The sequence below is a fragment of the Balaenoptera musculus genome, chromosome 3, assembly GCF_009873245.2.
Source record: "Balaenoptera musculus isolate JJ_BM4_2016_0621 chromosome 3, mBalMus1.pri.v3, whole genome shotgun sequence".
In the NCBI taxonomy this organism is placed as follows: Eukaryota; Metazoa; Chordata; class Mammalia; order Artiodactyla; family Balaenopteridae; genus Balaenoptera; species Balaenoptera musculus.
In genome coordinates this window covers 145858350-145874177 of record NC_045787.1, presented here as the reverse complement: position 1 = coordinate 145874177, position 15828 = coordinate 145858350, and the positions used below count along the sequence as shown (strand labels likewise).

At 39.5% G+C, this 15828-nt stretch overlaps 2 protein-coding genes across 2 annotated transcripts in view; one reads left to right on the top strand and one right to left on the bottom strand.

The window, feature by feature from the left end:
* The window catches only part of UBTD2 (ubiquitin domain containing 2), a 64097-nt gene extending 59138 nt beyond the window's left edge, over positions 1 to 4959 (top strand). Inside the window, exon 3 of the mRNA XM_036846332.1 lies at positions 2388 to 4959. Coding sequence (XP_036702227.1) covers positions 2388 to 2785 — 398 coding nt within the window. The 3' untranslated portion in view covers positions 2786 to 4959. The remainder of the gene's footprint in view (positions 1 to 2387) is intronic.
* Positions 4960 to 7860: 2901 nt separating this feature from the next.
* On the bottom strand, positions 7861 to 13355 carry EFCAB9 (EF-hand calcium binding domain 9). The gene is made up of 4 exons (XM_036846333.1): positions 12746 to 13355; positions 9796 to 9944; positions 8833 to 9009; positions 7861 to 8069 (listed from the first exon to the last, which is right to left on the bottom strand). Exons 1-4 carry the CDS (start codon positions 12879 to 12881, stop codon positions 7962 to 7964), a joined length of 570 nt encoding a protein of 189 aa, XP_036702228.1. The 5' UTR covers positions 12882 to 13355; the 3' UTR covers positions 7861 to 7961.
* Between the last annotated feature and the right edge of the window lie 2473 nt (positions 13356 to 15828).

Here is a 15828-nt window from a genome sequence, read left to right as displayed (position 1 = left end):
CAGAAGGGGAAAGACTCAGCTTTCTACTGTGATGAAAGGGTGAGTATTCAGATCTAGGAAGAGCCAAAGTGCCTGTTAGATTGTACATTTGTTTAAGCTTGGCATGCACTACTGTTTCAGCACTGTGCTAGAGGCTGCCATGGCACCTCTCGTCCTGGTTTCTAGGGAGGCTAAAAATACAGGCTGTCTTTCGGTCAAGACATTGTTCTGCCTGTAGTTTGACAGCTTTGGTTTGCACTTTTATTTTCTATCTCTTGTGGTGCATGAAGATGAAGCAGCATGTGCAAACCTGGAAGTCACTTTAGAGGTCATTTTTATCCTGCCTCATTTTGCTAATTGAGAGAAGTATTACAGGTTAAAGAATGTTGCTCAAGGTTGTACACCTAGTTAATAACAAGGCTGGGAATATCATCTTGGTCTCCTGATTCCAAAGGTAATGATTTAGAATGGTGCCTCTCTAAGAGAATGTTTTTCTAGCAGAACAGTTATGTAAGTATATATGTTCTTGTTCCTGTCAGGCTGACATTACTGATGCCCCAGTATCAGTGGGATATGTATTTGAAGGTATTTTCCTGAGAGAGATGATGAGTCTGTAGTGAACTCTCCACCTTCTCTTGGCTAGTTTCCTAATGGGCAGCCCACCTGAAAGGCACTGAGGTTTCTTTGCCTTAGGACAAGGCTATATCAAGTATATAAACAGTGAAGTTTGCACAACTGACTATAAATAATATTGATACTGCAGTGTGATGGTTACTAGTGTAGGGAACTGCTGGTGATCACAACTGGGCTTGAAGCATATCTATTTCTACAGTCATAGCAGTGTTCAGATTAGTGAATAACACAGAGGCTGAACATTATTTTTAAACACAGAGGAAAGAGGAGATCCGCGTGTATTAATGCTTGGTGCCTGAGTTCTCACCCCAGCGCATCTTATGTAACTTAGAAAGCAGGCCCAGTTCAACCCTTGGTGGATTGGTGACTGTTCCAGTCTCATTTGGGATGCTTTGGATTTTCAGCCTATTGATGGAGATCAGTTTATTAACTCATTTGTTCATTGGTAACCATTTCTCAGTGTCCACGCCCCATATTCATTAGCCTGTGTATGAGTGTTCTGAATATGGTAGATGTTTTTGGTTTTTATCCAAATTGATAATCAGCTGACGTTAATGTTCCAGTTTGAGCAAAAGACACATTATGAATAACCTTACAATAAAACATTCATTAAGTATGCTTTCAAGTTCCCCAAGGGAAGCTCTGGTAATTACAATGCAGTTTATACTTTATAAAGAAATTAACCATGAATACCTTCTTTTTTTTTTTTAAAGGAATTCCTTTATTTTTATTATTTAGTTATTTATTTATTTATTTTTGGCTGCGTTGGGTCCTCGTTTCTGTGCGAGGGCTTTCTCCAGTTGCGGCAAGCGGGGGCCACTCCTCATCGCGGTGCGCGAGCCTCTCATTATCGCGGCCTCTCTTGTTGCGGAGCACAGGCTCCAGACGCGCAGGCTCAGTAGTTGTGGCTCACGGGCCCAGTTGCTCCGCGGCATGTGGGATCTTCCCAGACCAGGGCTCGAACCCGTGTCCCCTGCATTAGCAAGCAGACTCTCAACCGCTGCGCCACCAGGAAAGTCCCATGAATACCTTCTTTTAAACCATAAACACTTTTTTCCCCCTCCCCTGAGCTAGCAAGTTATAAACTTCATGCCCCTTTTGTTCTTCCTTTTTAACTCAAAACTTCTCTGTAACAGATTGACTAATTAGGGTTAAATAAAACACCTCAGTCATTTCTGTGGTAGTTGTGCTAATGAGATCCATACATAAGCCATGAGACAGTGGCAGCTGGTAAGCTTGTCTTCTCTAGTTTGTTATCTCTTTGGACTGAGGACTTCTGGCCAAGTACTTCAACTTAGGAAGCCTAGGCACTAAGAGAACCACTGTGGAACACTGTGTTGTGGAGAATTGAGCTTAGGGATCTGGGGTTTTTTGCCTTTTTTTTTAACATTAGCTGATTCATTTCCTAAAAAGATATCCCAATGTAATTTTCATCTCCCATTAATTTGGTCTAAGCATTGATAATATTAGTAAATTGGAATTTTGTGTGTTTTCTTTTCCTTTTTTAACAAAAGTATGAATTAGGTATGAAATGACTTAGAAGAAGTGAGGGCAAGGAGCTAGGGTCCTGATTAATGTAAAATTTGATAAACACTGAAATATTTGGTCATGGGTCTTGATAATGATTATTGATGATCACTGACAGAGACTGGCCTTATTTTACATTTTTTTTCTCTACAGTGGCAAGCCAATGAGATGTTTGAGCATTTTGCAAGGTGTAAAGAAAAATGCATTCATTTAGATTAAACTCTTTTTCATATCTTCTCTTTCTGAAGGTGCACTTACAGAGTGCTATGATGAACTGGGGAATAGGTATCAGCTTCCAGTCTACTGCTTGGCACCACCAATCAACATGATAGAGGAAAAGAGCGACATAGAGACTCTGGATATTCCTGAGCCACCACCCAATTCGGGGTATGAATCTCAGCTCCGTTTGCGCCTTTCCACCGGCAAGGACCTCAAACTTGTGGTCCGCAGCACAGACACAGTGTACCACATGAAGAGGCGGCTACATGCAGCAGAAGGAGTGGAACCGGGTAGTCAGCGGTGGTTCTTTTCTGGCAGACCTCTCACCGACAAAATGAAGCTGGAAGAGCTGAAGATCCCAAAGGACTATGTTGTACAGGTTATAATGAGCCAACCTTTGCAAAACCCAACACCAGTTGAGAACTGAACTGGTCCTGTCGGCTGTCCCCAGATCCCTCCTGCTCCTTTTTATTGTTGTTGTTATCATTTCCTACTCTACGGCGTGAAATTTATTTTCACTGCTCTGAATTCCGTATGAATGGATTTAGTTCTGAGGAATTACCAGTGAAAACTTCCATCTGTGATGGAGACCAACGAAAATAATTAATAAAACACAAAGAGCCAGCCTTTGAGACTCATGTAATTACAGTTTCTAATTCAAGAGGCAGTTAAGAAATAGATAACCATTTATTTTAAAATACCCAACAACTATATAATGGCTGTATTTAAATGATTTGGACTGTAAATAGACCATTGCATCCATGCAGAACAGCACCAAGCACCTGTGAATACAGAATTCTTAAAAAATAAATCAAATACAAAAAAATACAATAACAGTTATAAAACTTGAGCTTTTTAAAATGGAAACTGAAAAGAGCAGTACTTGAGGTTCTCTTCTTTTCTGGTCTTAATTCCTTGCTCAATTAATATTTAGCCATAAAGGAGTAGAGACTGGCAAATTGTGTTTCAGTATTGCTTTCCCCATCCCCATATGTTGAGCTCCTTGTTTACATTCACACTAAATTTTGGTGCCTTCCAGCACGTTGGTGGCAGGCACCTTTCTGGAACACTAGGCAATAATTTGGTCAGTGCATTCAGATCTCTGACTTTCAACTGATAACTTAGTTGAAAAGTCTGTTGTCCTCTTGCTGCATAGGTATTTTGAAATGTCTATATAATGAAGCTGTTTCATATCCAGGCTTAGAAGGACACTACTATGTAATACCTTCATTGATCTACCTACTCTGCTTAGAACTTTTCAGAGCTAACTGTGCCCCCAAATGCATGTATATGCATGGAATCAAGTACAGCTGGGAATGTACTTGAATCATTCCAGGGATTCAAGGGAATCCCAGGGAATGCACGGAATCAAGTACAGCTGTTCCTACTGTAGGATAATAAAGTAATTATCTCTTCTCCCCCAATTTGCAGGAAGGGTGTAAGGAAAACCCATTCTGTCTGTGCCTGGGAGAATTGTGCCTGTCTTCAATCTTTTAGAAAAAATTTCAACTCATAATTTGCTAGTGTGAAAGAAAGATTTACTGACATCACGTAAACATCGACAGTGAGACCAAATGATGATACGTTGCTTTATGCTTTAGTGCTTTCCATAGTTCACTGTTACCTGTAGTTGTGGTGGATGAGAATTTTCCTCTCTCATCTTTCCTAGCAAAGAGGCAAATTAAGAAGCATCTGCAGATTATATTAGAGGACTGAAAAATTTGGTGAGATAACCTGATTCTTCTGTACTAGGACTGGATTAAACCTGCCAAGGATTATATTTAATTTGGAGCCTTTTCAAGGTTGGTTCCATAAGTGAGAAGGGGTCTACCACGTGATTTCTGAACCCCTGAGAATCCATGAGATGGAAAAGTAGAAGCAAGAAGGCACTTATGTTGTTCTCAAATGAGAAATAATCAAACCTTCACATGTATTTTGGATGTGAAGCACCATTATTAATTTTAATGGCAAAATGAAACTATTTAGTTTAAATGTAATGTTTAAAATACTATTAAATTTCCTATAGCCTGATTGCACATAATATCTATAATTGTAACATATGTTTCTGAGAGCTTTAACTACTTCTCTTTTTCATGCAATCATTTTAAAGACTGTGGCTACATTTAATTTAGGTTTACTGATAATTGAATCTAAATTCAAGAGGCAACAGCAGCATTAATTCCAAAGGAGTATTTTTATATATGGAGGTGGAGATATGCGAGGGTATTTCAATATAATGCCCTGTCATCAAAATGTTTCCTTATTAATTTGTGTGCCACATTGAACAGCAACATCTCTCAAAGTTTGTCAACTGGAGGACAAAAAAGTGTTCAAATCTATTTTTCTTAAGTAAATTTGGTGATATAATAATCTATAGTTGGTAGAAGTTTTTTTGTTGAGGATTTGAGCTCTCTTAATAGTTTATTTTAAAGGAACATGTACTTTGAATAACAATTTTCTGGGCATTTAACTAACCTAGGTGAGAAAACCATGGTGCTGTTTAATTGTAAATAGATTGATATAAGATTGGACCAATACTTGATGTGTACAATTTTAGTATGTAGGGTTTTTGTGCTTTTTTTTAAAAAAAAGTTCAATTTTTCTCTTTGTCTTTGCTTTTATTCTGGGTTTTTAATTATTATTACTCTCCACAATAAGGGTAATCTGCTTCATTCCGATAAAAACCTCTAAAAAGGTTTTTCCCCTTTTTAAAACCTCCCAGCTCAGTAACTAACAAGTTCATTACTAGCAAACTTAGGCTCTGCTATGTCAAACCATACATGGTCATTTATAGATATACTTTATTTGCTGCATTGAAATCTTGGTCTCAAATAGGTTGTTGTTTTTTTCTTTTAAGAATCATGCTGTAAACCAAAACCCATAATTCAGTTTTTCAGAAGCACTGAGCTCATTTCTTTATCCATTTTGGATCAAAGTGGTAGGCTTTGATTGTTAATTTTTATTTAAAATAAGTGATACATACACATGGGGAAAAAAATCCAAACATACCGAAGTGAAAAGTCTCTCTGAAGATGCCTGTTCTTCATCTCCCATTTCTTCTCCCCAGAGGTAACATCTGTTCCCAGTTTTCTAGATATCTTTAAAGATGCTCTACCACAGTGGTTCTCAAACTTCAGCATGCATCAGAATTACCTGGAAGGCTTATTAAAACACAGATGGCTGGGCTCTTCCCCCAGAGGTTCGGAGTTAGTAGGTCTGAGTGGGGTCCAATGATTTGCATTTCTACAAGTTCTCAGGTGCTGCTGCTACTAGTCAGGGGATCCCAATGTGAGAACCACCATTCTAGTGTATGTGAGTATATTTACCCGCCCTACCCTGTTTTTTCCATAAATATGCTGTTCTATACATTTGATTTTTCTCTAAAATGGTTAATCTTAGAGATTGTTCCATATATGTTGAGCTAGATCTGCTTCATTCCTCTTACAGGTGCAGTAGTATCCCATTGTCTGGAGTACCACAGGTCAGTCTGCCTGTTTCTAGTCTTTTGGTACTATAAACCATGCTACTGTGAAATGTCCTTTTCTATAGCTACATCTTTACATCTATGTACATTGCTATATCAAACAGTATATACATTTAGGGAGTAGATGCTGAATTGCCCTCCAAATAGATTTTTACCAATTTAATACTATAGCAATATGACTGCTCTTATTTTCCTATACCCTGACCAACTTTTTTTTTTTTTTTATAAATTTATTTATTTATTTTTGGCTGCATTGGGTCTTCGTTGCTGCCCACGGGCTTTCTCTAGTTGTGGTGAGCGGGGGCTACTCTTAGTGGCGGCGTTCAGGCTTCTCATTGCGGTGGCTTCCCTTGTTGTGGAGCACCAGCTCTAGGCGTGCATGCCCAGCTGTTGTGGCACTCAGGCTCAGTAGTTGTGGCTCGTGGGCTCCAGAGCACAGGCTTAGTAGTTGTGGCACACGGGCTTAGTTGCTCTGCGGCGTGTGGGATCCTCCTGGACCAGGGCTCGAACCCGTGCCCCCTGCATTGGCAGGCGGACTCTTAACCACTGCGCCACCAGGGAAGTCCCTGACCAACTTACTGATCTTTGACAGTCTAGGTGGAAACCTGTGTCATGTGGTTTTACTTTGTGTTATGGGATCTTAGTTCCCCAACCAGGGATTGAACCCGTGCCCTCAGCAGCAAAAGCACGGAGTCCTAACCACTGGACTGCCAGGGGATTCCCGCTAGGGGATTCCCGCTAGCTCCATTTAGTTTTTGTAGTAACCGTTGTGGGGAAGACAAAAGTTCTGGCTGCTAAGCATTACTCATAAGTGTGTTATCGAAATCTCATGACTATTAGAGTAAATATAGAGAATGTTCATAGTAATTAACATGATTTCAGTTATTACCTGTGACTTATGAATGACAGTCTTAGGCAGTATTCTTGTCTGTTGCACATTGACAAAGTGGTTTTTGATTATTAAGTACTCTGGAACTCACTGAATGCCTTACGGTCAGTTATACTGCATATATTGTTTCCTTAAGAAATTCTTGGTTTATAGTAAATGAGCTGTATTTCTTTAATCACCAAACATGTCCCTCAGAAATCTATGGTGGAAGGAGATGTGGTAATTAGCATTAGGTAGAAGGGGTTTCTGAGCCAGTGAAACGCCAGCTTAAAATTTAAACAGAATCTGCTAAGACTGAAGTGAGTTACTCAAATCACTTGTTCTCAGCACAAGCGTCTCATTGACCTTGAATTTGAACTCTGGTCCTGCCACTAGTGAGTCATTAAGAACCTTGGGTAAGGTTCTTAATCTTGACACCTCAATTTCCTCATCTGTAAATTGAGGATAACACTTAATTCGCAGGGTTAGGGGATAAATAAAGTCATGCGTCTAAAGCCCCTGCCTGACCCATTGCAAGCACTTACTCAGTGGTAGTTATCATTAACATCACAGTAGTCAGGGAGGATTCACAAATCCCATGCTAAAGACACTTAAAAATTATTCAAGGCATTAATTATACAAAAAAATAGAATTATACAAGGGCATGTAATAATTATTTTACCCTAGTAGATTTGGTATAGTTGCTTAAGCACTTAACACATCAAAGAGTAACTTAAATTCTAGGAAGAACACAGTCCCCATATCCTTAGAAGTCAGTTTCCCTTATGGTTGGAGGCGCTTCGCCATTTGCCAGTTTGAAGTTTGTTTTAGCCTAAGGAGTGGAAGAATTAGAATTCTGAAAGTATTGGACCACTAGTGACAAATGTTAGGAAAGCATCACCTTCCAACTGCTTGGCTCCAGTAAGAGTTGGTAATTATTTGGATACACAGGGACCTAATGGACAGAGTTGATCTGAAAAGCAGCAGCAGAGTTGGGACATGTCAACAAAGAGAAAGTTTTTACTTCACATTACATAATTGTGAGTCATTTGTGAGGTCTAAAGGTTATTAAAGTTAAGAATATGCTGATTGACGAGTGCTTATCTGAACCCCGCATGTGTAAAAATCAATTTAAAGATATCTACTTTGATGTTCTAAATTTATTTTTAGAGATGTTAACAATTGTAATTACTTTCAAAATCATTTATTCCAAGAAGACTCTCTCTTTGGCTCACATTAACTTGTGACACTTTATTTTTGGGCAGAGCTTTCTTTCTCCTCTTTCACTGCTTTCTGACTCTCCTGGTATTTGTCCATGGAGAAGATAGTAAACAGCTTAAATTCCTTGTAATTAAGACGCTTGTGTTGGGGGGCAAAAAGAAAAGTTATTTCAGGAAGGCTTTGATACTTTGTTTCAGATGACAGCAGGATTGTAATCATTTCTCATTTAAAACCTTGGAAACTTTATTAAAGAGGCCCAGTAATTAGGACATAATTATAGTCTAATTGTAGTCTAGGAGCCAGGAACAGAGAGTCTATTGTAGACTCTAAAGGCACCAAGGGTCACTTTCTTACTTCTGCTACTTCGAGTCCAGACTCCCTCAGGCTGCCATCTGAGCTTCTTCAGAGTATGAGCCATCTTTTTAAACTGTAAACCTTAGTTAGCTCTCATGTGCTTGTCAACATGGACTTCCTCTTTAAATAGGCAGGATCCACTGTCTTCTCCACAGTTGTTTTCTCTTGGGATTTAGCTCATGTGTTCCCATCTAAGAATTTCTTCCTTTCTGCTTATTAAAATCTATAAACCCTTCCCCTAAGACCAACTTCTGCCATATTAATGTATTTCCTTCTTTCAACTGAACTTCTAAACAAAGTTTCCTTCTCCAAACTTATATCATTTTATATCCACATTCTATGACGTAGCACTTAGTTATTCAGTCCTCTCTCTTTCACAGGCCTATATATCTCTTTAGTTTTTTATGATCCCAGAGCCATGACACGCTCCAGTAGGTTCTTCCCACCCTCTTCCTCCCCCGTCTCCACTGTAGGTAGCAGGCCATGCATGGTCCTCTACCTTTGGACAGAGGGGCTGCCGGGCCACACTTTAGGGATCTGCACTTACACAGTCACCTGTGATGTCAAAGTCATGGTACAGGTCTCTGAGTTGCTGTTTTTTAATATTGAAGAGAAAGTTGTACATGTGGAAGTTGGATGGGCCAATTTTCAGCTCCCCATCCAGGTCAAGCAGCTCAAAAACAGGCCGGGAATGGCGGAAAATAAATTGCTCTTCCAAATGGTTCTGCTTTGGGAGAAATATGTAAATATGTTGTTGGTGCTACTTTCTAAACTTGCGACATCAAGACTCATATATTCACTAATCCATTTCCTAGACAGCTAAAAGCAAAAGGCAGAATCATAGCAGCTCAGGGCTGAAAGGGTTCTATGGTCGATGTATCAGATCCTGCTTCAGCATCTGCGTTCAAGGGGGACTTAACGCCACCTGTAGTGATTGGTTCTGCTAGACAGAACTCTAGTCACTAGAATGTATTTCCTTATGTTCAGTGAAAATCTACTTAGAAAATTGTGGCACTGGCAGTAAAATGCTGACACAAGGTGCCTTTCCTCAAGGAGTGGGAAAGAGGTAAATACACACTAGGAGTGTGTACCAGGTAAGGTGGGAACCCAAAGAAGAGTGTGTCTTGTCTTTATCATTCATCCCTTTCAGAAAGTTCTCTGAGAAAAGGGATCACTGCGGAAGAGAGGCAGTTAGGATTACTGGTGATTATTTTAAGACCCACCAGCTAGAAGGGGCAAGGAAGGGCATGCCAAGGAGGGATGTGACAGGATGAGATTCGTTCTTTATAAAGGCAATGTGGGAGGGAGGCTGGATAACCTTTGGAAACTCCTAGGTTATAGATGGGCCATTTAGGAACCAAAAGTAGTTCTCCCCCCATTTTTTTTTCTTCCTGGTTCAAGTGAAAAGAAAAATTCTGATGCACTCTTAATTCGGTGCTACCTTTAGCAAAATGGTGGCAGCAGCCAAGCTGTGCCCCCTGTGCTCCACAGAGCCTGACTCGTTACTTGCCTCCTGTGCCAGCAATATGCAAACCAGCATGTAGAACTGGTCAAAACCAATCTCGCCCACAGCATTCCAGTCCAGCATGTTAAACACGATTGTGATCTGGTTCCGTTTCAGGTCAGTCACGTGATGAAGGAAGTGGTAGAATAGCACATCTGTTGGTAAGGAGATGAGATGGATTATTCTGAAACGGTTCCAAAATGTTAAACATCTGGGAACCACATAAATGGTTGTCATGTTGGAAGCTTGTTGACCTGGCCATAGTAACGATAATATTTTGTTTCCAGCTTTGCCACTGTACCTTCCACAATTTCTCAAACCTCAGTTGCCCTTGAGCTGTGTGGAAAAGCACTGTACCTGGACTTGTGGAGAAGGAGATAGTGGATAGGGCTTGGTTCCTGAGCCCAGCTTACACGCTCGACAGAGCAGACAGATGTGTATACGTAACCAATAAAAGTCTCAAAGTGCTCCTGGTACATAGAAGGAAGAGTTTAATTCTCACTGGGGACCTATGACACATTCTTGGAAAAGCTGACATTTCACCTGGGCCTTTCACTTGAGAGAATTAAAACAAGAGAAATTTAAAAATCATTCCTCTTCCGTAAAAGTATCACTTTTCCTCATGCTTACATAAAGCAAATGCATTCGGTGATGGGGGAAAGGAGCTATCACTGAGCACCTTAGATGCTGGGCGCTTTAAGTGCCACATGTCACTGAACCCTGAACCCTACACAGCCTTTTACAATAAACCTCAGGTAGTAACTAATCTCAGGGCTTCTTGAGCTATAATAGGCATACCAATCACTTGAGGATCTTGTAAAACACCAATTCTGATTAGGAACTCTGGCATGGGACTGAGTCTGCATTCTTAACAAGCTCCCAAGTGATGCGGCAGCTGCTGGTCAATGGACCACACTTTGAGTGGCAGAGCTGGGATTCAGATGTGGTCCGTCTGACTCCACAGCCTTGCTCTTTCCACAGTGAAGCCATATCTTTTGCACATTAGTTAATGCATATACAGTCATATACAATCAGAGAAAAAAATACTGTAATTTAAAGGACATGGAAGGTTTTTGCCTGAAATTCCACTCACTAATCATCTGTCTCAGGGAGTGTTAGATGGAAGAAACAAACATGGTGATAAGTTTACACAGTGATATATGGCTGTACAGGTTGTATGTACAAATCACCCAGGGGATTTCAGGGATTTTCAAGTGTAACTTTGTCTACATGTGATTTCTCCTTGCCCACTGATACAGAGACTACCTCCTGCACAAGACATGGCTCCACTAAATCCGTAAAGCACATCTGTGTGGTTTGGAGTCCTGGCTGAAGCTGGCTAAGTGCACAGTGAAACCAGTCGTCACAAAGTCATGATCTGGGGGTTTCTGATGGCCTCTTGATGTTCCTTCCCCACGTCCCACCAGGTATGAGTCCAACCAGGTACGAGCACTTGGGAACAACACACCATGTGTAAACACCGTGATGTTTGCTCCTTGAGAAATGTTTTATTGTGAGACTTAGTAGTTACTTAACAAATACTGTTTTTCAATCAGCTGGCTCTGGCCCACTCAAGTCTCCAAGGCTTTAAGTCACTACCTCCCTGGAAGGCAGAACTCAAGGCTATGCCTTCACTCTTTCAGGTCACCATCCAGTCCCTTGGTGACCAGAAGACACAAGTATGACTTTATCTCTTGGGTATTGCATCACCAGGGAGTGATTTAGTTACCAGGGAGATCAGATTCTGCTCAGCAAACGCTGGTGAGACTAAGAGTGTGGGCTTTGGGTTTTGGTCCCAGATCTTCTGTTTACATCTAGGCGTCCTACAGTTGCTTTATCTAGGACTGGGTTATTGTGAAGTTTTGGTGACATACTGTGTGTAAACTGGAGGCATGAAAGTATGAGAAAATAAAAGTATCTTTTTATTATTTTATAAAGATTGAATGAACTCTTTAAAATATCTTTATGGAAGAAACTCCTTATTGATAAATGACATCTTTCTCAGGTCACAATGAGTAGGGACACCTTATTTATACCCAGTCCTAAAAACAAAACAAAACAAACAAACGAAAAAAACCTAGGGGACTTCCCTGGTGGTCCAGTGGTTAAGAATGCGCCTTCCAATGCAGGGGACACAGGTTCGATCCCTGGTCTGGGAACTAAGATCCCACATGCTGTGGGGCAACTAAGCCCGTGCACCACAACTACTGAGCCTGCGCGCCACAACTGGAGAGAAGCCCACATGCCGCAATGAAGAGCCTGCACACCGCAACGAAAGTGCCCGCGTGCCACAACTAAGACCCGACGCAGCCAAAAATATATATAAATAAATAAATATTTAAAAAAAACCTAAAGTGTTTTAATTGGTCTTCTATTAGTTTGTGCACTCAAAGGCAGGGTCGAGATCATCAGCACTTTCTGGTCACTCACAAGTACCAAGAATTAGAAGGGATCTTGCAGATCATCTGATTCAAACCTCCCAATCGCTAGACGAGAAGTCTTGCTAAGGGAGCCTTGAGGGTTAATGCCTGAGTGGGGCTCAGTCCCCAGGAATAATTGTAATAATAAGGAACACTTATTAAACCCTTACAGTGTGCCAGGCACCATGCTAAGCATTTTCCATGCATTATCTCATTTATCTTTTTTTTTTCCAGCTGTGAGATGGACTCCATTATTAGAAGCCTCACTTACAGATGAGGAAAATGAGACTTAAAAGAGGATGATGTTGTTCTCCAAATCACCCAGGAATAATGGGTGGAGGACCTAACCCCAGAGCCTGCAGTTTTATCCTCCTCACAGAACTGCCTTCAAGTCTCTGTTGGCAATTTTTCTCTGTGCTTCATTTAGAAGATATGATGTATACATTAATGAAATAGTTTGTGGTTCTGTAAATTTTCCTGCACATTCGTTAAAAACCAGGTAATGACCCAGAGGAAGCATTTCTGAAAGTACTAACCATTCAAGGTTTTCTTGCGGTGCACATCAAGCAGGTGAAAATACTGCACCAAAGCCTTCACATTTCTCACGGATAATAAGCAATATAGTTTATCCAGATAGAGGTACCACAGAAACGATCCTTGCTTCAGTTTCATTATGGTGCCCTTTAAGCCGAAGACTCTGGCAACCTGAAGTAGAAGAGAGAATTCTGCCTCAGAATTAGAATGTTGGATAGAGAGAAGCTCTGGTAGTAAAGGTCTTCCTACGTCAAAGCATCATAGGAAACAGTCAATAAAAAAATTAGAATTGTGGGAATTCCCTGGCGGTCCAGTGGTTAGGACTCAGTGCTTTCACTGCCGTGGCCTGGGTTCAAGCCCTGGTTGTAAATAAGATCCCACAAGCCACTCGGAGCAGCCAAAAAAAAAATGGTTGAGAATTTTCCAAAACCATTGAAAGACACCCACCCACAGACTGTGCTCATCATCATTATCAAGGTGAACAGTTACATAACTACATGTTACATAGTAACATCTTACACTGTTCTAAGTGTATTAATATATTAACTCATTTAGTCTGAAGATTAATCATACAATCCTATGAGGTAGAGATTATTATACCTATTTTACAGATTAAGAAACAGGCTCAAGTTACAATCTATTATGTATAAAATAAATAAACAACAAGGATATATTGTACAGCAAATATAGCCAATATATATATATGTTTTTTTGGCCGTGCCCCATTGCACGAGGGATCTTAGTTTAGTTCCTGGACCAGGGATTGAACCCGCACCCTTGGCAGTGAAAACGCAAAGTCCTAACCACGGGACCGCCAGGGAATTCCCTAGCCAATATTTCATAGTGACTATAAATAGATTATAACCTTTAAAAATTGTGAACCACTATGTTGTACACCTGTAACTTGTATAATATTGTACATGAATTGTATCAATAAAAATTTTAAAAAGGCTCAGAAAAGTTAAGTAATTTTCCTAAAGTCACTAAGCTAATTAATAGTGAAGTCAGCATGTGAACCTAGTCTGGCAATAATCACTGCTTTTTAATAGCTATGCTATATTACCTCTCAAAAGACTGAAGTCCTAAGTAGTTGAGATAAGAAGAAATGTGTATGTACATATGTGTACATATATGTACACATCAGAGTGAAACTGCATTATACCAAAGACAAAGATTTTAAAGGCAATCAGAGAAGAAAGATTATCTTCAAAGGACTGATGATTAAACTTAACAATCAACTTCTTCACAACATGGAAACCAAAACATAATGTAATACTATTTCAATGTGTAAAAACAATCATAGCCAAGCTAAAATTATACACTCAGTAAAATCATCTTTCAAGACTGAAGGGAAGTTCCTTAAAGTTAAACATGAGGTTACCATATAACCTAGCATTTCCACTCCTAGATATATATCCAAAAGAACTGAAAACAAGTATTCAAACAGATACTTGTACAAAATGTTTATAGCAGCACTATTCATAATAGGCAAAAGGTGGAAACAACCCAAATGTCCATCAACTGATGAATGGACAAATGAAATGGTAGCACATCCATTCAGTGAAATACTTAGCCATGAAAGGGAATGATACATGTTACAGTGTAGATGAACCTTATAGTAAGTGAAAGAAGCCAGACACAGAAGGTCACATATTGTATAATTCCATTTATATTAAATATCCAGAAGAGGCAAAGCCATGGAGACAGAAAGCAGATCAGTCATTGCCAGGGGCTGGGGGCTGGGGGAGTGGGTGATGGGAAGTGACTGCTTACTGGATACAAAGATTCCCACTGGGGTGATGAAAATGTTTCAAACTGGACAGAGGTGATGGTTGAACAACACCATCAATGTACTAAATGCCACTGAATTGTACACTTTAAAATAGGTAATTTTATATTATGTGAATTCCACCTTCATTTAAAAGAATGAGGAGGAAAATCAAACCTGAATTTGATCGATTTATAGAAAATATAAATCAGGGAAATAGGACAGCAGAGGTCCATGTTAAATGACACTATGGGGACACAACCAACAAAACCCAGACTGTGGAAAGCTCTAAAAGAAAATGACTCCACTTCTTCAATAAACATTTACAAGAAAAGAAAAAGAGATGGAAGAGGGATCTATAGATTAATAGTTAAATTTCTTTCAAATCACATCAACCAATTACAGTGTATGGACTTATGAGGATCCTAATTCATATAGATTGTGTACGTAAAAACCCACAAAAACAAACAGCTTACCAAAAAGCATGAGATGATGGAGAACTATGAACACTGATTGGATGTAATATTAGGAATGACAGTGGATGTGGTGGTGGTTTAAAAAGATAAAATGGTAAGATGTCTGGAATTTGCTTCAAAATAATCCAGGCCCATGGGTGTTGGTATACATATAACAGGATTGTTCAAACATGAACTGACTGATGGGTATACAGGAGTACTAGCTTATACTATTTTTTCTACTTTGAATATGTTTGAAATTTTCTATAGTGAAAAGAAAAAAAAAATTAGGATGAGATAAAGCTGTATTCAGGCAAAAACAAACAACCAACCAAACAAGTAAGAATGATCACCAACGGACCCTCCCAAAAGAAATTCTAAAGGATCAACTTACGGTAGTTAGAGAATGATCACAGAGAGAAAATCCAAGATATCAGAAGGAATAGAGAGCAACAAAGTAGTAAAAATACATGGGTCAGTGCAAGTAAACAACCATGGAGTAAAATAATAACAATGTCATAGGGAGTTTAAAATGATAAAATTTAAATGCAATACAATTATGACAGAAGGAGGTAACTAACAAAATAAATCCATACACACAAAAACAGAAAATTAACAGCCATAAGTGAATTCTTCAGGCACAGGAAAATAATTCCATATGGAAACACAGAAATTCAGGAAGGAATGAAGAGTACCAGAAATTGAAAATATGTGAGTAAATCTAAATGAATATTGACTGTATAAAACACTAAAAATAATGTCACATGAAGAAGCAAGCTGTGGTGCCCTCAGAACTCACCAGGAGCTACGTAGGGAAAGATCTATTGCTGCTAGGGGAAGGGAGAAAAAATGGTGTAATATT